The 27094-nt window shown below is 36.4% G+C and overlaps 1 protein-coding gene across 5 annotated transcripts in view; it reads right to left on the bottom strand.

Moving 5' to 3' along the window:
* Wdr59 (WD repeat domain 59) overlaps positions 1-27094 on the bottom strand; it is a 99355-nt gene that overhangs the window by 40913 nt on the left and 31348 nt on the right. For 4 of the 5 annotated variants that reach the window (XR_010852172.1, XM_067099051.1, XM_067099053.1 and 1 more), the window contains exons 12-19: positions 22252-22416; positions 21415-21510; positions 20785-20896; positions 20195-20427; positions 19827-19951; positions 18578-18659; positions 14125-14243; positions 12111-12234 (exon numbers count right to left, since the gene is read on the bottom strand). Coding sequence is in view for 4 of the 5 variants with exons in the window: in XM_067099051.1 (XP_066955152.1) it covers positions 12111-12234; positions 14125-14243; positions 18578-18659; positions 19827-19951; positions 20195-20427; positions 20785-20896; positions 21415-21510; positions 22252-22416 (1056 nt within the window). In the remaining variant the exon portion in view is untranslated. Of the gene's footprint in view, positions 1-5245; positions 5276-12110; positions 12235-14124; positions 14244-18577; positions 18660-19826; positions 19952-20194; positions 20428-20784; positions 20897-21414; positions 21511-22251; positions 22417-27094 lie in introns of all 5 variants that reach the window. The other variant, XM_067099052.1, reaches the window with a different exon arrangement.

The raw sequence follows: 27094 nt of genomic DNA, 5'->3' as shown, positions 1-27094 counted from the left end.
CATCATAGTCACACTATTACTGTATCCTGAGAAGAATACATCTGTTCTGGTCTGTCTAACCTACCACTCCTTGCATCTACATTCACTCTGTAATGCAACTCTGCAGCATCAAAACCTCAGCAATGGTCTCCCAGATCGCCTTTGTGCACTCCCAGACTTCTTGCTCTGATGTTCAGTTCTTCCCATTTTTGCTCTTTATTCTTATCCTTCCATAGTATCTTCTTTTATTGGTGTATTTGTACATTGGAGGGAACTGACCTGAGTCCATCTCCTCTCCAGTAGTTGAGTAATTACCCAATCTGTTTTTTTAGGGAGGGCTTCAACTTCCTTTTTCAAACTCATAGTGTAGGGATTTGTGTACAATTTTCTGTTTATTTTCTGTTTTCCCTTACTTCCCTGGGAAGCTTTAGCTGGAAATTTTTGGCTTCTATCTTTGTTTTAGCCTTATTCAAATACTGTAGTGGATACTGAATTTTGTGAAGAACTTTTCATTCTAACAATACTGTAACTATGAAGATTCTAGAGCAAAATGATTTTTAAATATAACTTTTGAATTTTTGAGAGCTTATACTTGAATGTCACTTTTTTCTCTGGGCTAGAATGGGATTATGGAGTGGTACACAGTGAGTGTTGTGGTTTGGGATGTAACGTTTTGCCCCGAGGCTATTGTTTTTTGACCCAGTTCTAACATGCCTAAGTCAGAGTCTGCTGGGTAGGCTTGCAGCTTGTTCATGTCCACCCTTGACAAAGACAGTTGCTTAGTGTGCTCATCCTGTTAAAAACAACAGTGTTTGGGAACAGAAAACTTGTATGTTCTGTACAGATTGGGATGCGGACTGGGGCTCAAATTTATTCAGATAAAATCAAATAAACAACATGCCCCAAAAGATTTCCATATCTTCAAACTCTTCTGCTAGCAACAGGTCACTGCTGTCACAATCATGACAAAGGTGAAGTTATTCTCAAACAGTGCAACTATGAAGTTATTATCAGACAGTACAACTACAAGTGTAATTCCACTTCTGCTGCAGAAGAAGGCATGTGGTTGGCAAATGTGGAAGCAGTGGTCTCAGCCTTGCTAGTAAATGAACCACCTTCACTTAACTTGCTGCTCAGGCAAAAAACAATTCAAAATTCTCACCCCTGCTGCCAAGTCATCCCTTCATGTCCTTGCATGTAATTCAACACCAGCCTTGCCACTTCCTCCACATCCTTCTCCCAAGTAGTGTTGCTGCCATGAGCCAATGCCACAACACTACTGCCTCCATAGGCGCTGCTTTTTCTAGTTCTTCAATCCTTATTTTACGTATTCAACAACAGATCATCTTGGCAGTTCTGGCACAAATCTAGTCTTACCTATACCAAATGCAAATACAGGCAGTCCCTGGTTATTGGCGGGGGAATCTGTTCTGGTGGCATGACAAGAAGCGAAAACTGCCAATAATCCAAAATCGGCGGCAATTTTCGGCAGCTCTGTTAGGTATGTATTGCCGCCAATACCTGATTATTGCCAACGAAAATTGCTGATTTTTATCGCTACATAAGCCCCATAAAACTGGATCGCCAATAACCAAGCCCACCGATAACCGGGAACTGCCTGTACATGGGACACCTCCATTTTCATTAGTTCCCTACATCTCAGGTGGAAAACCTTCCTCTACAGGATGGAAGGGTCTAGCTGTACTACACAGTAAGGTTGACAGAATGTTTGCTAGTCAATGCCTGTATCCTCTCTATGCAGTTCTTAACACACATGATCAAGACACTAACCAGTCTAGAGAAGCATTCATCCTGACTTTTCTGGAGGTTATAAGAGTCATTCGACAAGGCCTGGGTATGGCTGTATAAAGGCTATTTAAAACTTTGATCCAATTCAATGCCTCCTGAAAAACAGCACCTTCCTACTGTTTTCACTGCTACCACATTGTCTAAATGCTACAGGTTACTAAAGGATATCTGCAGTGAACCTTCTATCATGATGATCCAGTACTAATGAGGTATCAAGGGAGGTTACCCAAGCTATAGTTGTCCTATGCCTTCTGCATAATACAAAGCTTTGCATGTTGAAAAACTAACCTAGCCAGGATAAAATCACTGAATCAAACAGCAAGATTATTTGAGATAAAAATAAAATACATAATACACAGATTTCAATGTAAAAAATTTGATTGTTGCCAGGCCTGAGTGAGACCATAACAAAAAATCATACAAAGAAAAATGTACATGCAAACAGATGAAGTAATACCTATAGGCTAAAACTCTCATTTCTGCTGAGACTGGGAATACATGCACATACAAATACACTTATCCAGACTAGTATGGCAAGAAGTGCCAAAAATTCATGATGCTTGAAAAGACTGTAAACACAGAAACAAATACTGTATGTTCTTTTTCAAAAAGAAAATATATAATCATTAGTAATATTATAACTCACTAGTTGTAAACGAAGAGAATCATAGCCATTTTAGAATTCCCGACTTCCCAAATCCATGTAATAAAACAAGTACACAAACACCAAATACCAGCATACATATGTATAAAATTAAGAAAATGGAATGAAAATAAAAAGGATATCCTTTTTGGTTACCTGCAATGCTATCAAATATCCTATTGATTTAAAATCCAATAAGTGATAAAGACAGCCAGCCACCATTAAAGGTGATGGCAGTACTCATGCAAATATCTTCTGCATCTGATAGATTTATATTTAAGTTTGGTCGTCCATATTTAACTAAACTACATGGCTATTGTAGAATAATGTATTTGTATTTCATACCGACACAATCTTCAATAACTTAAGGAATGATGGCTACCAAAGCCTCTATCTCTGACAAAGGAAGCACTGTGCAAAAGCGAAGGTGTTTTGTATCTACATACTGTACTAAGCTGTGATAAAGCCTTTTTCAAGATGTGATACACATCCACAGCCTTCAATGAAACATTACTAGCAATTCTTTATTATGGTATTCTGACTAAATATAACGGACTGTAACTTGTGGGAAAGCTACTCATCTATAAGTCAGTGACACACAGATGTATTTTAAATGGCTGTCAATTTTTTTTACTTTATACAAAGGAATGAGGAAGATATGTTTTCTTCCATCCCTTCACATAATATTACATTTAGAGCAATGCAAATACGAAACTCAAATCTAATTCATATCTTTTCATTGTAAGCAAGTCCCAAAGTTAAGTAATTTCCACTGACATTCTTGCTGAGCACACAAGAAGTATCTGCATTAGAAATTTCAAAAGGTCTGGGGCATCACTATACCAAGTTCTCTCTCCAGAAAGTGTTTGCTATAAATATAAAGTTGCATAATCCACAGTTTATCAAATTTAATTATAATAAATTTACAGATACCAGCCCACTAAACTAAACTGTGATCTTACTGTCTGGTATTGAAAATTAAGATGCAAAACCATTAATTTCAAGCTTTTCTTTGTTGACTACAGTTTCCAGTAATCTCAAAATACAAACTCTCTGCAAAACTGACAACAATGACAAAGCAATAAAATTCTAACTCAGTGGAAAAAAGCCCTTAAATAACCATGGCAAAGCAATTTAGTGATACAAATTACCATGTTTGATGGCATTAAGACTCCCTCCAATATAAGAATATTAAAAAAATGTGTGTTTTATCTAAGCATATAACATTATGAAAATAAAGAGCTACAGTATGGCACGAAAACACTTGAACAAAGCATGCAACCTTTTAATAATAAATCTATTGTAATTTATAAGAGAAAACAAAAGAAAACAATTTATAACACTCCCCTCCATCTTTGCCTCAGATGGATAACTCTGACGGTGAAAATCAATTTTATGACTTCAAATTTGCAAGAAAAATAAAAGCTAAAACAAAACTAGAGGTCAAGCATAAAAATTACCTAAAAGTTTGTGTATTAGAATAAGACCTTTAGTAAGTTGAATCTGTAAAGGTTACATACACAACTGTGCTTTTGCTGTTGAGTGTGTGTGTAGGCCTAGCCTACTGACTAGCCTGCAGGTGTATACTATACACACACATGCACTACTTCATGTTAGGTATGCACTTACTGGTGCCCCCCCCCACTCTCTCCCTCTCTTTAAGTATTTTCATTCACTGACATTTATTTAATGCAGTAAGGTATTGTCCTTAATACAGTAACATAATGTTACATACATAAATCTCAGTTGGTGTATGTGCATTTGTACATGTATGCATCTTGTTATTGTAAATTACACACTTGCTGTTCAACTGCTTACTTTTCTCTAGATCTCAGAGAGAGAGAGAGAGAGAGAGAGAGAGAGAGAGAGAGAGAGAGAGAGAGAGAGAGAGGTGAACAAAAGCACAGTAAGTGCAATACTATGTGCAGCTTAAGTGTGTTTGTGTCTGCTCTCTAATGCACCAATGTGTGTGTGTCTCTATCATCTGTTGTACTGATGTACGAATTTAAGAACACTACACACTACTGTCGGCATTAAGTGAGCACAGGCTAATGTTTGGTATAAGCACTAGGAATTATCTGATAATAATGTGAAAAAGAGGTGTTATTTATTGATAACAAATGACAGAAAGTTCAGGATAAATGTATGGCATTTTAGAAGTTTTTCTCTCATGCCAACACCAAGCTGAAATAACCAACAGCATTATGGTTCCAAGGGCACCAGTTCTGAGGGATTTTACGGCAATAATGTTCATAATAGTTGTATAATGATGATATCTGAGTAAATGCTGGTATATTATAGTACTGTATCATGGAGTTTGGCTATGTACAAGTACTGGTAGCAAAAGGCATCCAGATAAATTAGCCTACCAGATGCCTCAACTTCACATACAAGGTCCTGGTGTAATTTTGAGCCATTCTTTGGGAAAAAGAGGGGTCTTCTATGCCATAAAATATGGTAAGTCATTGAAAACTTTAATTAAAAAGCAAAGAGACAAAAAAAAAAAGAATGCCCAGTAAAACATCCAATAAAATTGAGTTGTGAAGCAATGAGAAACATGATTCATCAAACTGACATTTTTCTTATTATCCACCCTAATACTACCTGTATACTGTATCCTTAATATGCAAAAAGCCAAAGGTAAAAGTTTTGTAACAGGGGGAACAATAACACAGTCAAGCACTGAACAAAATACAGTACATCTCCAAGGACTGTTGTACTGTACTACCGTTTACTGTAAATATGTACTTTACAACTTGCAGATTTAAAATTTGGTAAGACAAAAGGCAGTCAATGATTTCATGCAGGACATACCTTACGCAATAAACGGTCCAGTAAGTGTTGCTAAAAAGAAGATTAAACAATCAATATTTGGAGAATAAAATTTCAAAGCCAATATCAAATGATGGAATAAAATTTGGAGAATGTTTTAAAACTAATGTAACCATTAAAAAAATATTACTTATAAATGAGCCAATTTTGTGGTTACGACACCATCTAGACACAATCAATGACACTTAAATGAAAAAAGAAGACAGCAGTTGCAAATGCACAAAAGTAGAAGGACCCGCAGGTTCCTAGCAGCAATACTTGTCAGCCTTTGAGTCACCTTCACCATGATTAAGTGAGAAAAGGTTGTGCACAAGGGAACTCTCATCATACATTATGAGTTTGTATGCTAAAACTTACTTCTAAAACTCCAAATGAGTTTTTTCATACAATCCTATCATTTATATATTTTTCCCACATTTACAGTCCTGAAAGTTCCCAGACTGTATTTTCTCACTGACGAAAGTCTGTCAACACATGTACCATCTGGCATCAAATAATATTCTGTGGATATTATAAATGAGGCTGCAAACTTTGTGGCTAGGAAGAGGGAATTCATTACATGATTGATTGGTTTTATGAAAAAACTAGATTTGTGTTATAAACTCTCAGCCTATTTCATTCCAACATATCAATCAAATCACCAACTCATTATTTAGGTGGATGGGTGAACTGCCAAATGCCAAAAATTGTTTATGTATGCCTATAAACTCCAGGAGAGTACTTGGGAAATGTTAAAAATTAGTGCCCAGGTTCTGATAATTCCAAAAGCATTGCTTACAGTGAATAAATGTATAAGAATGTAGAGCAAGATGTAGATGCTTGCAATTTTCTTCAGGTATTAGAATCACACTTAACTTGCACGGGAGACATGGATGCTTGGGACCTTAGAAATATATGTCTACTGTATCTAGTCACCATAAATGAATGACTGAAGATGATGTTATGAAGAAAAGGTAGATGAATGATCCCAATATCTTTCAAAAGTAACACTTGACCTCTTGTGAATACAGGTCCTAAATCAAACCAACCAACTGCGTTTACTACTTATTAAACAATACCAGCAAAGGAGGCCTAGCACTGCCAGGTATCTATGCTTAAATAAAGAAGTGACACCACATATTTAAAACCAGTGGAAGTAAAAAAGGCTACAATACAATGGGCTAACTCTTACCTACTGTGCTTCACTATCTAATATGCTACTGTAGACTCTCAGGATGACCTACTGCAGCCAATAAAGGATCCCATTCCTTGTAACCTACTTTTTTCACTGTCCTGTAAAACTTGTTACCCTTGTAATTAGATTGCAAGAACATAAAAAAGCAGTTAGGGACTTCGCTCAAAACAGTGCTATTGCTAAACATTGTTGGGAGAATAATCATGTCATGGATTGGGAGGGAGCTAAAACTATATATAGAAGTAGTCAAGCAGGCCACAGAAGAGTAGTGGAGGGGGCTTTGATAAATATTTGCAACACATTAGATGGCAATAAAGCCTTTACACAGGGGGACAGACATCCAGACAGGCTAGTCTGTCATTCCACAAATTTAAATTTCAAGCAGTTTCTCGAGGCCCCTGATACTGCGTCTCCCTCATCTCTCCCCACACAGGTTGTCGAAGTGGCAGTTATTACAGAAACAACAGGCACTGATGCTGAAAGTCGTTCACCACCCACGAATCACCCAGTCACTAGTAATGAGCACCATATGGTCGAGCGACAGCCGTTAAGATCACAATGGTTGGCCCACAGTGGAGTTAATGCAGCAGAACATACAGGACAACGCTTCAAAAAAGTACAAATGACTTGTGCAACAGGTCATAGCCTGGGGGTAAGGCCAGCACTTCCTTACAAAGGATTCTAGAAATTAGTAGCACACAATTTCTTACTTATGCGCGACCAAAGTCACTGGTTAAGAAGTTCTTAAACAAATTACTTTTATACAAACCCAATACAGTGGAGAAAATACATTTGTAACCAAAAAGAAAAAAAAGGAACCTCCGCCTCCTTGTTCTAATTACTACAAAATGTCAACAGAAAAAAACCTGACCTCTAAAATACTACACAGCATAAAGAAAGTAGCTTAATGTTAGGAAGATAGGTAAGCATGACTTATCCAGAGGAAGAACCCTACCTTGCCACAGGAAGAACTTACATATACTTCTATTGAACAAACATTAAAGGCATACTGTGTTCAATAAAGGCATACTATAAATATAAAATTCTTGCAAATTATATCATGCCAGAGGATAGCTGTTGGAATACAACTGACAATCATCCTCCCATATCCAAACTGCAGGGAGAATATGAAAATCCATTCAATGCATCACAAATAATGCACATGAGAGTGATGAAGCATAGAAAACTGAACAGTGGTATCACCCTAAGGAACAATGCAGTGCCCACCCCTGTGGACAGACAAGACTGCTGACCATTGCTGCCAGATGCCTTAGAATACTCCCATGCAAGCACAACAGTGACTAATGTTTTTCTTCACTCCAGGCACTTGCAGTATCTGGATGATTTTGTAACCACAAAACTGGGATGATCATAAATAATGGGTTTCTTGTCAAAGGATAAATTTTCAAAATAAACCAACTACATTTTAACTATGGCATGAAAAACTCCTGAATTCTTTAGCTGGTGGTGAAAAATGTATCGAGAGTATACTGTATAGATGGAATGCTGATCAAATAGATTCTTATACATGAGAAACTTCAAAATAAATGCTCTTCGCCTCTTACAAAATACAAAGATGACAGTGTAATCTTCTTTCGGTTATAGTAGCTACCAAACAGAGATTTATTGCAACTTCCTAATTCTTGAAAAAAAAGCAAAGAAATGCTACAGTATATTATCATAATAACCACAGAGTCAGTGCATTTCACTATTTTCTTGTCCACATTATCAAAAACTTACTCCTTTCAACTGGAATTTTCAAACTGCTTCAAGACAATTGTTATATACAAATTACTTTATAGTAGTGATGGAAAAAATTACCTTCCACTTGGATTACAATACCAACTGCAATAATCACTATTTTACTTTTAAAACATTACAACAACTTGGCAAGACTTTTAGTAAAATAAAGTTGAAAGCTACAGGTATGAAAGCTCAAGAAAAATGAGTTCCCATACTGGATACTATGGCTGTAACATTTGTACTACAAAACTTGAGGCTGTATTTTGCCCTACCACTAATATGATATGTTCATAGAATAAAACAGGATATAACCCAAAGTTGATCATCCTATAAAACACAGGAAACAGCTACCATCGCCTGTATGTAAAAATTCTTTTGCTTCTACCTAAACAATTTTAGAATATTTGATGAGAAGACAGAAAAGAATTTTGTCACTAGAAAAGGTAAATAATACCAATTCCTAAGCAACAACCCATTAACATATAAAACTTAAGGATGCATTTAGAATTCTAGTTTCACTGATACTAGTTGAAGCACTTCACATATGTGAAAACTGAAAGCAGCTTCATAACTGTAATGGGCATATCCCTCAATTATCAAAACCTTCCAGTATTTTGACTAAATTTGAAATGGAAGCACCCAAAAGTAAAATTCATTCTTCTGAAAAATTTCTTAAAAAATATGCATTTCAACCGAATTCAACTCTGTTATCTATTTGGATGACATTTCACCCAAAACAAAGACATGAGAGAAAGACAATAAATGCTTTACTGTTTTCTATACCAAATCCTTGTTGACAATCAAGAGAACAAAAATGCCTTAAAATTTTATCTGTTTTCAAGATCTGCATATTTTAAGATAAAATGGCACAGGATATTTACAAAGACCAGATAAAATTAAAGGAAACTGGAAGTATCAAATTTCCAATTTCCATGTCATGGGACAAATTTAAGTCTCATATTTTCAAGGTAGAAAGAGGCCTGTACATTAACAGCTCAGACAGTCATTATGAATGACTGTTTACATCTACTACTTGAGTTTTGGATTATCTATTATCAAGACTATAATGTCTACTATTTGAGTTTTGGATTATCTATTATCAAGATTTTATAGTGTATTTCCTTTCCATACCTACCTTTACTCATTTCCAAATGTAATTTCAGTTACCTGCTTTATCTAATAGCATAACCAACATGTACATTACTTAATGCCAATTTTGGAGATTTTATACTTTTTCCATTCCCTATGGCACTCTACTATGGCTACACTTGCAATTTTTAAAAATAAAGCAAATTTAGGGACATTGGAATTAGTACAACATGTAAATTTCACATATATCATGGCATTATGGAATTACAGCGTAAGGTTTCCATCACCCTGAAGAAAGAATGTGCACATTTGTATATAAAATGCACCTCGATTCAGAAAGAATCTTTCCATATTTAAAATCAAAGCTCTCTTCATAGCAGTTGTTTGGTCATGACTTCCAAAGAAGCCTGAATCCTCCATGAAAGAAATCTCAAGGGGTCTTTCCCACTCGACTGCAGTATTAGACATGAGTACAATATTCACTCTTGTGATGAAAATTAAAATATCCAACACTATGTATAACATGTACAGGTATACTAATGTCTTGCAACTTCACAAATATTCATTAGTTGGTTGGACTGAAATGTCAAAGACAAGAGGTATCAAAAAGATGTAGTGATGAAGGAAACCAATCTTAAAACTTTAAAATGGAGTAACAGAACGAAAAATAGCACTCTGTATGTTCATAATGTATGATTTATGTGCAACTAACCTCAATTAAATGGTTATCAAAAGAAAGTAGCAAAGTGAATATAAAATATAACACTAGAACCCATCTCTTATACAAGTTACCATACACTCCATGAATCGAACTGCTTTCTCACACCAGGAGGCAAAAAATATTTGGCTTACTCAGATTAATGTGAACAAGATTGTAGTTCACAAATGAGCCAAAGTTGAAGGCAGTCGACTGCAATGCAGAGCGCAACTCGTGTGTGTGTGTAAATAACACCCAACTTCTTTCCCCTTTCATTGAAAATTTAATTAACCAAACTGGAATGTATTTCTTTTTTGTACAATACTGTATACAGTAAATGTTTAATACAGTTTTTGACAGTACTGTATTGCAGAGTTACATAAGAGGGCATTATAGCCAGTTGAGGAAATTTATCGTGCTTAAATGGCAGCCATGCAAAAGGTTGGACTACAGTTCAAGTTTGATTTTACATCGGCTTCAAGAATATGTGTGCCATTTATAGATAAATATTTTTCCATTCAGACACAATATGACTCCTGTTTAAACATCTTCTGTACAATAGAAGGCTATCCTTGACTGACTTCCACTATATTTTCTTATGCCTATACTGTATCTTGTGCTGTAGAGTATAAGTACATATTGTTTATATTTACTGCTCGTGGTTTTGTCATTTTACACACGAGTATATGAAAAAACAATAATGAATTATACTTTTATGCTCAGCTTCTGAATAGCAACTCTTTAGATTGCTTGCTCTACTTCATTTATATTTCAGCTGAGAGCATTCTGGGAAACTGAAGTCTTTCATTGGATTATCCCTTGTCCTTTTGTTGCATGTTTCTTCTATGATAACCCTAGATATAAACCGGCTTGAAAAGTTCCCCTCTATCCTACTATTTCCTTTGGAATAGTGTGATGTGCAATGGTCACCAGCTTTCTAAAGTGCCACCTTTCACTGGTGCTTTCAACAGCTACAGTATTCGGCAATACTACCCAATTCTATTGTCATCTGTTCTCTTGATCATTTTGTGTTCACCTCTCAGGTGACCAGCCTGCTGGTGTTCTGCTATCCTAACAATCATTCTGCTGGTGTTCAATTATTCCACTGTTTGTTCCACTCTTTATTCTACTAGTGTTCTAGATTTCTTTAATAGACCATTCCATTAGTGCCTCACCAATCTGCTGTCCCATTTTTTATCAGCAATCAGCTATTATACTATTGATTTACCATTACAGTACAGCTGTTCTATTAATGTTCCATCGTTCTACCGTCTGACCTTCAAACTGTCCTATTTTGTTCCACTGTTCTGCTGACTGTTACACTGGTGTTCCACCATTATACTGTTTCAATGTTCTACTGACACTTCTTTGTAAAGTTCTGCTAGTATCCCACCTCTTGAATATTCTACTGTTAATTTACTATTCACTAAAAGTTCTGCCACAGATCCACAAGTTTTGGCTTTTCCTTTGTTTGCTCCAGTGGCTTTCCACTTTCATTGGTTATCTAAACAAAGCAATGCTCTGAATAGCCTATATTTTTATAAGAAGTTTTCCTTTTATGAGAACTATCTCTTCCTTACGATCCTTCCATTTCATCATCCTTCACATGCCAAATTGAAAGCTTCTGTACTCAATCATATCACTGGAGTTAATATTCTTAACTCATGTGTTCTTCCTAATTAGTTGCCACTTTTTTCCAAATATTTCCTCTGTGTATTGTTACATCTGTTATGGGACCAATCTACAAATATTTTCAGCCAACTCATCAAACCATTAAATACATTTTCTTAGATGACAGAAAACTGCAAAATAATAAATGTTGATCAAAATAACTTTTCTTTGATGAACTCAATCAGAATATGAACAATCTTTAATAGCAAGTATCCCACGACTGGACTTCAACCACTGAAGTATTTAACCTGATGCCAATTAGTCTACATCCTCATAAAGAGTATAAACTTACTAAATACAGCATCCTTACAAACAGGATTAACATAAAATATCTCCAACACAAACTAAATTATTCCATCCAATTCATTCTTGCTTTTCTTTAAAGTACACCATGTTAAATGTCTTACTTTTACTATCTACTCCTAATCTTATCCCTCCCCAAAAGATGCAAAAAAACAATCACTTTTACTTACGCTGTTTGACTCAGTGCGATTCTTGCGAGGATAAGCTACATTCTGTGCCTCAGCCTTTGTACCAAAAACACAACTAAGCATGGTAGCCGTTTGCACATCATTAAGTTTCAGGTAGTGGGACAACCTATCAGAGAAATCAAATATTACAAAGGCCTTCCAGTATCATAATAAAAGGGTAATGATTACTAATCAATAAAAGCTATTCACATCAATCATACCATAACCACATCACTGACACAAACCTAGCCATGGTCATTCTGAAGCTATACTAATGACTAACGATGAAGAACTGAAAGTGACTGTCCTGATACATGATTTGCTTCATCATACTGTAATCTACTTTTCCATTTATTTACTTTCTTCAGACCCTAATTCCTTTTCTCTCATTTTATTCCACTTAAAAAAGAGGTTATTCTCTATATATCACAGTTCATGCAACAGTCTCTCCTGAACACAACACAGGAAATGATCCTCCTGCATACCAACATCAGGTGTCCTTTTAACCAGTAAGACTCACACCTGATGATTCCACCACCAAGAGAGACATCAGAATAAGCATTCATGGGCATGTACAACAGTACAGTACAGCCAAAGAATCAAATCGCCTCTCAACCAATCAAAATACTCAGCATCTGAGTTTTCACACAAAAAAAAGGCAGCCAAAACCATCCTCAACATTCAATGAGGTTGCAGCAATGTAGCATCAAAGTGAAGAATTGGCTCATAAGAAAAAATTGCCAGCCAATCAGTGTATGAGATTTTATTCTCAGCAAACCAGCCACCAACAACCATTTTGTAAATAAGGAGCCAAACTCACTGCTTGAGATCAGTCTGCTCTCAGCTTTTGGCATGATCATGCTCAGTACAACATGAGTGAAACATGGCCTAGAAATACAATAACAATTTGCCCAAAGAACACCACAAGGTGTAAAAACCTCCAGACAACCCACACCATATTTCAATACTGGCTCAAGACTTCCTCGTAAACAAAGAAGCTACTCTGCAACTTATATGCAAAATAGGAGTTACTGGCGAAATGTAGTAACAGAGAAAAAGGAATCATAGAAAGATCAAAATTACTTGACATACACTGCTTGTAACTGATGTCGCAATCACATGTAATTCCATTTAAAAATCTATTATCATTACCTTTAATACCTATGTCTAATACGGAGCCTACTTTGTGTCAGTCCACATCACATAAAGTATAATGTTTTCTTCTGTAATTTCAAATTATATAGAGTAATATATGTATATGTCTACCACCAACTCCAATCATAGTCCTTCACTATCACTGATTTTACCTTTTCTTACTATAAGAAGATTAATGATTGTATGATGTACAGGGGAAGGCTGAGTACTTATAAAACTTGAGAATTCTAACCCACTATCTGCTCCTAACATAATTATAATATAACCAAGTTAAAAGTACAGTACTTTTTCTGTACTGTTATGAGAGACTGAGAGAGAGAGAGAGAGAGAGAGAGGTGAGTACATGATCATAAAAAATCATAACACATGTAACATTATTAATATAGAAATTTTTTACAATATAACACAGTAGGATTCAGAAAGGTTGCAACTGTAACAGTGGTGAAACGATTATCACACAAAGTCTTCAGGTAGAGGGGGTTCTCATTTAGATCAGTGCTCAAACAGATGGTGATCAATTGTGCAGCAAAAGCTGCCTAGAACAACAGTAATGGGTTTGTAGGGAGACATATAAAATCTTATGAAAACTAAATAATTTCTTGCAATCTCATCATTGATAACCAAAACTGCTGGCTTCCTGTAACTGGATCAGAATAACCACTGGGGAACTACAGTTGGCATTGAGTTACCAACTGCTGCCAACCCTTTTTTCTACACAAGACCATAACTGGGATAATGCGTAAAACACAAAATGGGCTATATGGAAAGTAATGGGTTGGAAAAATTTTTTTATCTTTGTAGTCTAAAAATATCTATTGCACTGTATTCAACTACAAATGAGTATATATGAAAATATACTTACAAGGAATCAACCAGTTTTCTTGCAAAAGGATGCTGGCACCAAGGAAATTCAACATCTTCAATGCTACTAATTGCTGAAGAGGATGCAAGAGATGCAGTAGCTGCAGCTAGACTCCAAACCTATTTAAAAGGTTAACAGTATCTGTCTTGAATATTCATGAATACATAAAGGAAAAATTTCTTTAAATGAAGTATTTGCAGCACAGTCATTCCCAAAACTCCCTAATACTAAGAGTATTAGGGAGTTTTAGGATGGCTATATTAAAGGCAATCCTTGAAAACATGATGTTTTTAAAACAAACATTTTAATACATAGCCATTTAACATAATTAACACTATTCTGCATAAAATGGATTCCAGTTACACCAACTTGAAACACGGCAGGAAGAAAGCCTCCACATGCAAGCCCACTCTGAGGTAAACAGTTTATCGCAAGCCATATTACTCATTCTTTGGTACAATTGCAGATTGTTTGAATGAAATATGATATTTCTAAAGCTATTTTGAATTCTTCTAGCCTTTGTGATGTTTATTCTTAATTAATTCTTTTTCACATTCTTTCCAAAGTAGTTCATCTATGTATAAAAATAGTTTTCAATCCTTTAGTTTGTTTAAGGTTTTGGTGAGTTTAAGCTTTTTTGTACCTTTTTGCTTCAGTCAGAGTTGTCTCCTTGCATTGCCAACTTTTTCAGGTATGAGATGTTTCTCTTTCAATTTTCATTTATTCCTCATTAAGTCAACTTTTAAAGAGTAATGCACTGCTTGGCTCTTGTCAGAGAATTTTATTACATCTCCATATTCAGTAATGCACTGCAGCTTTGTCTGCCTCCAAAGTCTTGTCAAGGGTGTATAGTGTACAGTTGCCACCTTCCTCCCTATGAAAAAGGTACAATGTGCAAGCCTTTTCCGTACAGGTCTTGTCCCCTCAATCTGATACCTCCAGCTCATTAAGATCTTCCTGTTGATGATGGCAGTGAGGTTTAGCTCATCGTCTGCTGTTCATCACTCTTCTGGGCTCTTGGTGCAAATGATGGTATCTCCTCTTGACTGGTTGCACCATTTGATCCCCAGCTGAATGTTGTGGAAGTGGTGTGGACATCTGTTTTCACTTTCCTTTCAGGGGATGTTGAAGGCAGCTCAGGACCTTTTTATGTTCAGTTCTGCTCCTCACCCTTCAGCAAATTGATTCTTCTCTTTCTGGAAACCTGGCCAAGTAGAGCTGGTTAAGTTTTGTTTTTTGTCACTTCTCTAGCTTTTCCTACCCCTTCACTGCTCATGGCAGTGACTCTGCTTTCAGTGCTCTATACTTGGGATTCTAGGCAGCCACTGTAGAATCTTTCTGCTTTCAACACTGTTAAACATATTTTTATTTTTGATGTCTACAGTTCAATGTTATGATTCTTTGACATCTTCTGGTGCCCTCTGTTGTAACAGTGTTCAGGCTGTTGCTAGTGGAGTTGCCATCCATCATCTTTTCTGGGTCTCTGCTATTGTTTCCTTTTACTTCATCTATGACCTGGGGTTCAGGAGTCATGTCCGGGAGCTCCTCTGTCTCCCGCTGTATCATGGCTCGAATGGCCAATCCCCAGCTTTGTTGGCTATTGTCTTGCTCTCAGGGGTTTCCTTTATTTGGGTGCCCCTTATCCCAGGTCCAGTGGTCAATCACTGGACTACTGTATAGATGGTTTCAAGCTCTTAATGCAGTGTGATCTCACCAGTGCTCCAATTTATCTTCATTAATGATTCTCTTTTGCCAGTTCTGGCCTGCTTTCAATTAGCCTTCCTCTTCTCAGTGTGTATTGGTTTTACACATTTGTTTCTTGTTATGCATGCCAGCAGTCACAATAATAAGGGAGTCATGCCCTTCTACATTCTGTTTGGTGAACTTCATCCTAAGAAATGAGGCTGAGGAAGTCGTGTTCTTCTAGGTTTTGTCTGGCATGCTTCCTTTTGTGTAAGCTGAGGAAAGCTTTGATAAGTCTAAGGTGGATGTTTACTATATTTCACTTACCTTATTTTTCTACAGTACTGTACTGCATTACTTTAATTTGTTTTAGTGTTTTTGGGAAGCAGCCTACATCATCCTTTCCTATCTCTTGTGACTTGCCTTGAATGCCTCATCTTAAACATTCTCTTCTGAGCTCCCTCTGCTTACTGGAATTTTCCCTATTGTGTCAACAAGCTTAGATGTTTTCACTTACTGGAGGTGAAAGTTCTAAAGGAAGTTAACTCCCTGACATCCCCCCACCAACCACCAGGCATTTTTCTTCTGCAGGTTGGGCTTTGCCCTAGAATTTAGGCAGTATGAGTCTTTTTGAAACAGAGTTTTGTATTTTTTTTTTATTTTCCCTGCAATGAAACTTCTCCTCTGTTGGAACAGGTTTCTGCCATCCATCATGAAAAATCGTCTTCCTTTCTTTCCCTCCTTCTACAGAAGAGATGACGATGGAGATCAGTACATTTGGCTTTCTCACTTACTTGGACCTAAGGAAGCTTGTTAGTGCTGCAGATCCTCTACCTCTTGGGGAGGTTTTGTCACTTCTGCCAGTGATAGTCAAGGCATGCCTAGAGTTTCCTGGAGACTTGATTAAAAACACATGGCTTCCTCCATGGAACAGACCTATGATACCTATGCTTGCTTGTCCCTCTCCAACAGCTCTCTATAGTGCTTTGCTGCTTCTTTGCAGGGTTTGTGGTGTCTTGTACTAGGTCTAATCTGCACTGGTCTTTATGATGCCCTCTGGTCTCACAGAATCTTTGTTCTGGACCAGTATTTCTGTAGGTTACAGTTTTTCAAACCGATCTAAGTTTCTTGTAGGCATCACTACTTCTCTTTCCCTAGGTGTTGTTACTTGAAGAAGTTTGAACTGGTTTCTCCAGTGATAATGATACTAGACTTGGCTGTCTCCATGTTGGTCGAAATGTGGGGAGCAGATCCTGCTTGGGTTTGACATGACACATTCATCCTACTGGCATGGCCTGTAAAGTCCTTTCGTTTAACTGTTCCTCTTGGGGTAATTGGTACTACAGGGGACTGGCATGGCACATGGCCTTTGTGGGCATTCCCTCCGTGCATGCAGCTTTGTCTTGTGCCTGGCCATGGTCTTCAGGGCAATAATTCACGATCCCTCCCTCGGGTAACGTTCTTTGGGATCCTTATAATAAGTGGCTCCAAAGAAGCTAGTCATTCTTTTGATTCAAGCAGTACTTATTCCTGGTGCTTCGATCAGTCTTAAGGGCATGGCAGTTTTTTCAGTCCGTTGGATCTGTGACCCCTTGTTCAAGACTGTGACCTCCCTCTGCTCCGACAATGTCTTCAGTATTTAGGGAAGGACAAGAACAAATCTACTCTGCTTAAAGGTATTGTGTGAGTGTTCTGCTGTGCTTTTATTTATCCTGTATGTCTAACATCTTATATGGTAGGAGCTCTCACTCTCATCCTATCACTGGTTTGTTCTTGAAAGGGGATTCCTTTCCTCAAAGGTCAGCAAAGTCTCACAGAATAAGTGAGGATGCTCTGGCTCAGCCTGTTTATATTATTTCAGTCTGCCAGGCTCCCTTGATTCTGTTGTCAGTAGCCAGGTCCAAGCAGACTGGGTTGTTGATGAGCTCAATTCTGAAGATGGTCTAGGTGTTTCCGAGTTCTCTAAAGGTTTCTGATACTCTTGCCTTTGTTGTTCCAGGTTCTCTCTCCTTCTTTTACAAGAGCTTTCTCAAACAGCCTCTTCCATCATTTTTGCAACCTTCCTTAATCAATGCATCTCCCTGATCATTTTTGCAACCTTCCTTAATCAATGCATCTCCCTGATGCCGTATTATCTAGCATACTTTAGGCAGGTGGCTTTCTCAATAATGATGCAACACACCTTTCTAACTCAGCCCCATAACACACCAAACTACATTAATTTTTGTGGTTACAAGATATGGACTTTCATAGACAACTTTCTAAATGGTTCTTTTGCAATGGAAAAAGTTTTAAGTTTAAAATAAAACAAGTGCTTTAGACTTACAAGTAAAAACACGTAAAATCTACAGAAAAGGACTTGTAGTTGATGTATTTCAAGTTCCAAAATTTAATCAAGATTAACATTCTTTAAGCAATCCAAGGAGACTGGTACACCACTGCTACAATATGTTTGCTTCTCATGTATTAAGATGCAATGTTTCTCCATTATTTACATTCTTGGTGTGTTTGGCACACAACAAAAAATCAAATTCTGCAATTTGGAACTTCCTGGAATTCTACCTAACAAATATTTTACAAGAACACTTGAAATTTACAAAAGCAATTTCTCAAACATCAAGAATATACAACAAATTGTATATTTCAGAAGAACACATAAGATAGGCATTGAAAAGAACCAAGTGCTAATACCACAAAATATCAAATTCAGCAAATTAAATAGCTCATGTCATTAGGGTGATAAAAACTAATATAAACATACAGAACTTACCTGTACCAGATCCTTTCGTCCTACAGCAGCTGCAGCATCCCTGTTCTTTGTACATGACTGAACAATGTCACTATCATCTAATCTGAAATATTAAGGATAATACTTATGAAGGACCAGTATCATGGATGTCTAAAATTTGACTGATTTAACCACTAAAAGTTAAGTATACCTTAGTTTTACCAGACCACTGAGCTGATTAACAGCTCTCCTAGGGCTGGCCCAAAGGATTAGACTTATTTTACGTGGCTAAGAACCAATTGGTTACTTAATAATAATAATAATAATAATAATAATAATAACAACAACCAACAGAGAAGTCCATAAAGGAATTTTAACATGATGATAAACTTAAACAAGGAAAGGAACCATATTTTTAATTGGTTATGTTTTGACTTTTTATTGTATCATTCTCAAACTTTCTAAACGTCAGAAAACTATGTATAGAACCATAAGGTTACAAAGTACACTGCAATATTAACATATGACTCTCAAATCAAACTACTCTATCAAACACATCAGTAGCTATTACTGAAATATCTTTTGATGAGGTTCTTACCTATACAAATATGTAATGAATCCATTTTTGTTGAGTTCCCCATGTAAATGAAGATACCATAATTTTAAAGAATTAACTACTAACTGTAATTGCAACTCTTATGAGAAATATCTTCAGTAGACCTCAGTAACCCAAACATCCATTTTTTACATACTAAACTAATCCATAGTAGGTCTTGTCAAACAGAACTATATTTTAAAAATAAACTTCCAGTTCCTTCTTCTGAGCCAGAATCCATCTTATTACAACCCTGTATTTCACAAAATAGCATGAAAACACCATCTAGTAGGGAGGACATGGCAGATGAGGTCAAGAAAGGAAGACACATTAGAAGGCTGGTGAGTCCTGGAGGAATGAATACAAGGAGCTTATCCAAAAGGAACTGGAGGTTAGTTAAGAATGCCCACTGGAGCCAATTTCTTCAAATCACTTCACTTAGTGAACCTGGATGTCTTCTGCACAGTTTAAGGCTATTTTATGATTAATGAGTTTGTAATAAATAACAAGAGACAGTCTATTACCAGTTACGCAATAGTACTTTCTTTAAAGATTAGCATTAGGCAAACAATTTTCTTTAAAACATACATGTCCTTTCTTATATTACAACTGCAAAACAATTTTTATTTTCATGGCTGGAAATTCAGACTCTTCACAAGATAATAAAGTCTCATATATCTACCAAGACATACTTACACATAGGCAGCACCAAGTTCCCTGGAGAAAGGCATCAGGGATTTTACATCATAAATCATGACACTCCCAGCCTTAAAAGAACGACTGTTTTCATCTTCATTTTTGCTTCGCCTACTTTTCATTCGCTGAAATAAATTAAAACACATCTACAAATTTTAAATCAAATGTTATACATATCAACACTGTCAATACTTTTGTCAATCTAATCCAATCTTTACTTGAAGTAAAAGCACTACACACAAAAACATTTGTTTCCAAATATTACATACGTTTTCATCTAATAGAAACAAATTCTCCTTTTTTCCAAAATAATTCCAAGGGGAAATGTAAAACAAAAACACCTGATATAAGAAATTTAAATGTATTACCGTATCTTGGTAGTAATAGTTGGAAATTGAAATATTCTGCTCTCCTGATGGACTATGACCAACACCAGGGAACATATAATTATATTTGGGAGAAGTAGGAACCGTAGTTGACATCTGTGGCATGAAATTGGTGATATATGCACCTAGAGCTGACAAGGATCGGGGAGTAGAAGGCTCAGTTCGATTAGAACCCTTCTTCATGAAAGTGGGTCGAGCAAAGCACACCAAGATTCCTGGAAAAATGATGCAAAACCTCACTAAAAGCTCAAACATGATTACATAATATATCCCATCTACCAGTCACATTCCTCAGATTTATGGAAATACTAAGACCCTTCAAGAATACTGAAAAGCTAATTAAAGAAGTCATTATCAAGGCTCATCATATCAATTTTTATCAAAATTATCCGTTACACAAAAAATCTGTAATATACAAATAAACCTTACAAAACATCATCTCACATTTTTAAAACTACTACAATGATCTTTGCAGCATAAATCCTTTGTAGTAATTATCTTAGCAAGATATATCCTTTATACTAATGAAAATATCTCAATCCCACGGTATGGCATTCTGTTAACTCACTCACCCGCACTACAAAACTTGGCTCCTGAGGTACGAGGAAAAGGGACACTATGATCTTGGTAACTGCCATATACTTGGTTTGGATATCCAAGTTGTATGCCTTGTCTTTCATCACCCTGAAGCAAATAACATTCAGTAAGCATCAATTCTCATGTTAACAAATTTTGCTTATTCTGCTACCATACTGATTCATAATTAAATACAGGTATTGTAAATACTCCGAACATACTAAAGATTTTAACATTCTTTGCCTTGGTAAATACTGCAGGAGACACCAAAGTCAAGATGTTTTCTTGGGTTGGTTGCAAATCCAGATCTTGGATTTCTTTTCTCAGTTCTCTTGTAAATGATTTTCTAATTTTAATAACTCTAAAAGAACTATGGACTCTTTTAAAATTAGTAAATATAATTCATATCTACTTTGCTAATGCACTCACTTTCAAGAATCAATCTTTCTTATATTTTCTTCTTCTACACCAAAGCACACTGAACATAAGGCCCTTCATCTGAACTGAATTCTGAGAAGTAATATAGCAAATTATGTTTTCCCAAAATCCTCAAAAGTAAGTTTTCATAAACACTGCATGGATTAACTTTGTCTTTTCCAACAAAAAAATTATATTCATAACCTTACCAATAAGACATTCAACTGCATGACAAAAACCCTAATTATTGGTTCAAGACACCCCTTTCGTTTTCGCTGGTACTGTAAAGCCGTGGTCTTCAAAACCTGAAACACACAGTAGAAATTTTGTGCAGTTCATCAGTTTAAAATAATCATATAATGTAATATGATTGAAGATACAGTTGCACAAAAAATATTATGGCCTTTCTTTGGAAAAAATACTTTTACACTAATGCACAGTATACGCACATCAAACACAGTTTACAGCTTCTTGTAAAAGCCATTTCTCATGCTAAAAGTAATCGACTAAAGTACGTACTGTAACAAATCAAGCAGGTCTGACTTTCAGGTGTTATAGCTTTCGCATTGTGAACATAATATGCACAGACCTCACATAAGTCATACAAACAAATCCAAAGGAACAGAAGAAGTAGAATACTCACCTCATTTATATATTTCTAACAGCTATACCACACTTAATCATTTGACCTACTACATATGAGAGAGAGAGAGAGAGAGAGAGAGAGAGAGAGAGAGAGAGAGAGAGAGAGAGAGAGAGCAATCATTATGAAGTCAGAAATTAGGAAAGAGTACTTGTAATTAAAAGATAAAATTCTGAAATGAAATTGCTGTTGCAATATGAGACACAAAAGAAAGTTTACCATACCCCCAAAATAACTTCACATTTTTAAAAGTATATCAAGCTCTCAAACTTCCAGACAACAACTTTAATGTAAAAAAATTTAGTCTTATGGTTACTGATGATGTAATCTCTCAAAAAAATCAGGCATCATGGAAAAAATAAAAATTTATTACATGAACTGAACTCAGAAACCCGACTCATACCTTCATTAATTCACCCTTTGTAGTGTAATCAAGAGTGGTACCAAAATTGAATCGGAAGTTGGGACATGCCTGTTGAGGATAATTATTTGGAAAGTTGATAGCCAAGTAGATTATGTGGCTCCCATGCTTTACTGTCACCACACAAGACCTTGCCTCTACATCAGTCTGAAATGGAAAATGGGAATATTCTTTTAGATGTAAATCACAACTCACAAAAAAAAAGCTGCCTTTCAGCATTCAAAACACTAGAACAATTTCAATATCTTATCAAACTGCCCATTAATTTTTTGTGTACGCTGTAAGTTAAACAAAGAGAATCAAAGGGGTATGTATTAATACTTGTTTTGTGTTAAAAAAACATAGCTTGTTTCATCACAACCCCATTAGTTATGCACAGTACACGCCTGAATTGCTCTTCACGCTGAGAAGCAGAACATCCCAGAGCATTTAAGAAAGACAGATTTATTGCCCTAAGATTTTGTCATTGACACATCAAACATCATCAATACTGATAAGAACAAACCAATTTAAAACATTAAAAAATTATAAGAAAGATGAATTAAATCTATAAAAGATCAGCTTCTGAAATAAATCTAAAACTACCACTGGTATTGTATACTGTATACCCTATCCAAGAATTCTGGCAAGGATATACCTGCCATCTTCACCATAAGCCTCACACCACTAAAGTTTTCATGATTGCCTGTTTCAGCCAGCAACAGACTCTGTTCTTAGTGTCTTATCTCGATTTAGGCCTGTGGAGAGAAAGCATCTACAGGTGTTGTCCCTGAGGTCTAAACAATTCTTTATGAATAGAACCTAATATAATTTACTGGACAAAGCAAAATGTCCTCTGCATTTTCAGTGATTGAAAACAAGAGATGGTGAAGGGTGCTGTGGCACAGTCCTGTCTACAAGTTGTTAGGGTATTCTCTACAAAGTCTGAAGTAAATGACAAGTTCAACTAATAACCATCTTCTAGCCTGAGAAACTTTCCTGGAGAATGATAGCTTGCTAGCCCACTTCAAAAAATGCAATTTCCAGTAAAAAGAAGGCAGACTTAAGAAGCTGTAAGCTTCTTCAAATCTACTCAAGAACCCTTAATCAGCCTATGAAGTTTGAGTACTTATGAAAATGCAGCCTTTCATCCCTGCAGGAGACAGACAGTTTCCTGAGAAAACAAAGGAAGATATAAAATTCTGCAACTAAGGAATTGGCGAGTTGACTGAATCAACATTCCTCTCTTGACAACACATGTAGACTTTCTTTTAATTGGTCTGACAATACCTTGCAATCTAAATGTTGACTGGCTGCCCTCTGTCACACAGCATCCATGATCAAGTTATCTGGTGGCCCTGTAAGTACACCCAAACTTTGACTTGATGTTTTTGTGCACATCTGAACCTCTAACAGAGGGACACCAGCAGATCCCCTACCAAGAGGGGTTCTGTCTCCATAAAAGGATGATGGTAACTACTTATGACAACAAGAACCCAAGTTGTATTCTTATCTCCTGCCACAACTTTCAGAATTTCTGGAGACAGCACATACCAGTTGAAGAAATGTCAAAAAGGAAGCACTAATCTCATTTTTTTGTGCTGAAGTCAGTCCATTTAAGGTATATGGACAGAGCCTCCTAGAGGGCATATACTAAAGGTCATTGGCTGGCTCAATTAAATATTCCCAGCCTCAATTGCAGCTATGATGGAGAAGAGTACCGATGATGAAGATCTCTGTCCCAGCTGCAAACAGGGTGAGCGTCTCTGTGAACTCTGACTAAACTCTCCAAGAACAGAAATCAATACAAAGGAAGGGAGAGTTACAAATATTTGGCATTCACAAAAGCCAAGAGGTCTAAAAGATACCTCACAGCCATGTCCTTATTCTCCATGACTATGTTGCTTAGGAGGTAGCCAACCATACAGATTTAAAATATAAATACACATTCAAGCAAAAGCCATCTTTCGATGACTAGCTACTTCTGACAGCAAAAAGCAGATACCACCTAACACCAACTCACACCAGTTGAAAACAGCAGGCAGCACAAGGAGAAAGCATTCAGTTATAGCCAGCTTGGATGCAAAAAAGGTGGATTATCAAGCAAGAGCAAAAATGTGAGCAAGATGGTAGGACCATACAAAAACCTCATCAGGCAACTAAAGTTCCTTCACCAAAACCATAAAAAATTAACATTTCATTAGAGCTAGAAAGTTAATACTCAAGAGACAAGATGAGGAGATATCCACAGCAACACTCATAGAATGTCTGGACCAGAAGGCCTTCCTCTGGCTATAGCCAAATCACTGGTTGACCAACAAATTACAGGTCTCAAAAGTGAGATATGGCAAACATCCAAGTCTGCAACAGGTGTGAGTCCCTGCAGAAAAAAAGAAATAAAAAGTGTAAAGGGCCCTACTGAAATAAATTGGCAGGTGAAATGAGGTATATGAAGGGCATAAAAAGAGAAGCTGGTACAATTAGTGATTAGATAAAGTGCCTCTGATTCAATCCTATCACAAACAGAATTTATAAAAATCTCATAATCACATGATTCAGCGAATCAATGGAAAATCCATATTGATATTAAGCATAAATTTATATTGAAATATACAATACATTTAAACTGAGAAAACCATCCTAACTACAAGAATATCTGAAACGGGGGCAAGGCCACGTCGAGGGCATACAGAAGGGAAGAGAGTGGTATCACTGATTACACAAAATATCCTTAATTCAATTCTTTCAGAAAGGGAACTGAAAGAATGTCCCATCTATGAGAACAATGTGCAACAGGGAACAGGGAGATAAGAACATGAAAGAAATGTCTTTACCTAGGATCATGAAAACTGAAAAATTAGAATATACTAAAACTTTGATTTTACCCTCGGTAATGGTCCCAGTACAGTACAATAATCTGGACATTTTAACAGCTGAATATGAAAGGATGAACAATTAATACTGCTTATGGGAGACCAGACTTTAATAAGTGGGAACTGTCTTATGGACAGTGAAATGGGCTAATTCATGCACTCCCTATCTGGAAATATTATGAAGATTGAGTTAATAAAAGAAGACGCAAAATAGAAATCACAGAAAAGATCAATTCAAGATTAATAAACTTACATACATGGGTTTTAGATATAAATTTATTACTGTAATTGGCATGTAAAAACCAGAATATTTTTTTTCACACAACTAAACTTTATTATATTGGTATCATATTTAGCAATAAAACAAAAACAGGCAAAAGGCTCATGAATATAAAAGTATCACAAGAAAAACCTTATATCTCTAAATTAGATTCTACGCTTATAAAACAATTTGAGTTTCTTACTGAGTTACTCATGACAACAGTGAATTATTATTATTCAAAGATGAACCCTATTCATATGGGCCAAGCGCACAGGGGCCATTGACTTGAAATTCAAGCTTCCAAAAATCACAAATTTTTAAGATAATTTGTATTCAATATGCAAGGAACTGGTGACATCTGTCCCGTCACGAGTTAGGTGGGACAGCCACCAACCCAAGCTGGGACTCGTGATGTCTCGGTTATTCTTCCAACCCTGGTTAAACTGGCAGAGGGGTGGGCCTTAAATGTTAAAAATATGTGATTTGTTCTAGGATTACGCTTGGTGGGAGATATCATTAACTGACTGGAGGTTTGCCACACCTGGTTATTCTCCTTGGATAAGAGATAACTAAGAAAGAAGACCTACACCTCTGAACTTAGATATGTGTATAACTTAGGTTCAGTCTTCTGGGTTTCAATACAATGCCAAAGTTCATTGCATAAATGGAAGATGAAGAGCTATCTGTTCAAATACCAAACCAATGTAGCCACCTACGTAGGTTTGTTATTATCCCTCTCTCTCCTTCCTAAAGAAAGGAATTTTCTACTAATGAAAGGTAACTTCATTTATTAATAATTACTACAACAGCATGGCCACTGTACTCACCTGTATCATGCCCATTCCAGCTCATGATTGAAAAATCTTCATATTGCCCGTAGGTAAAGAAGACAGTAAGGAGAAATGAAAAGAGACCAGTCACCTCATTCATTTCACTTTCATTCCATCATCTTAGGCTAGATACAAACTGTCCTGCCAGGGGAATGGGATGAGCTACACAACTTGTTGAACAGCCACCACTGGACCCAAGGAAAAAGTGTCCAAGGACCAATGGGCGATATACTTCATGTAGAAGGAAGTGAAAGTGTTTCGGCAATGCCATGAACCAGCATTCAAAATTCTATGAGCAGATAAATTTTTCTTGAATACTTAGCCCTAGGAGAGCTGTTAATCAGCTCACTGGTCTGGTTAAACTAAGGTAAACTTTTTTTTTATAGTTTTCACCAGTTCCCTTTGGCTTGACTGACTGATTATGAGGTTTAGGTCAACTACCCGACTTCTTACTTAATCTTCCTCCAATTTTACTTTATCACTGGAAAATTAATCAAAATACCAAACTAAACTGGGTTAGAGTTACCCTATAGAGTATCTTGCTTTCACTCTTAAGCTTCAGTGTATGACATTCAAGGTCACATATTTATTCAAAATATGCATGATATTTGTTGTTCCCTCAGGTAGTTCAGTAATTATCATGAAGGTACATCCATGTGATATTAATTCCTAACTCCATACAGGGATGTCATGCAAATAATATCTTAGTAATTAACTCAAATACTGTACAACTAACCATATATATACACAATCATTCCCTCTTGGACATTGACTTCTTTGCAACTATAACCCAATGAATCCCTGAGTCAATAACAGAACTGAAAATGTTTAAACAACCCGTGGCTAATATTCCAAAGCTAACCTGCAGTCGCTTCTACCAT

Source organism: Macrobrachium rosenbergii, chromosome 55, assembly GCF_040412425.1.
Source record: "Macrobrachium rosenbergii isolate ZJJX-2024 chromosome 55, ASM4041242v1, whole genome shotgun sequence".
NCBI classification, from domain to species: domain Eukaryota; kingdom Metazoa; phylum Arthropoda; class Malacostraca; order Decapoda; family Palaemonidae; genus Macrobrachium; species Macrobrachium rosenbergii.
The sequence above is the reverse complement of the archived record's forward strand: the minus strand, read 5'-3'. Positions and strand labels throughout refer to the sequence as shown.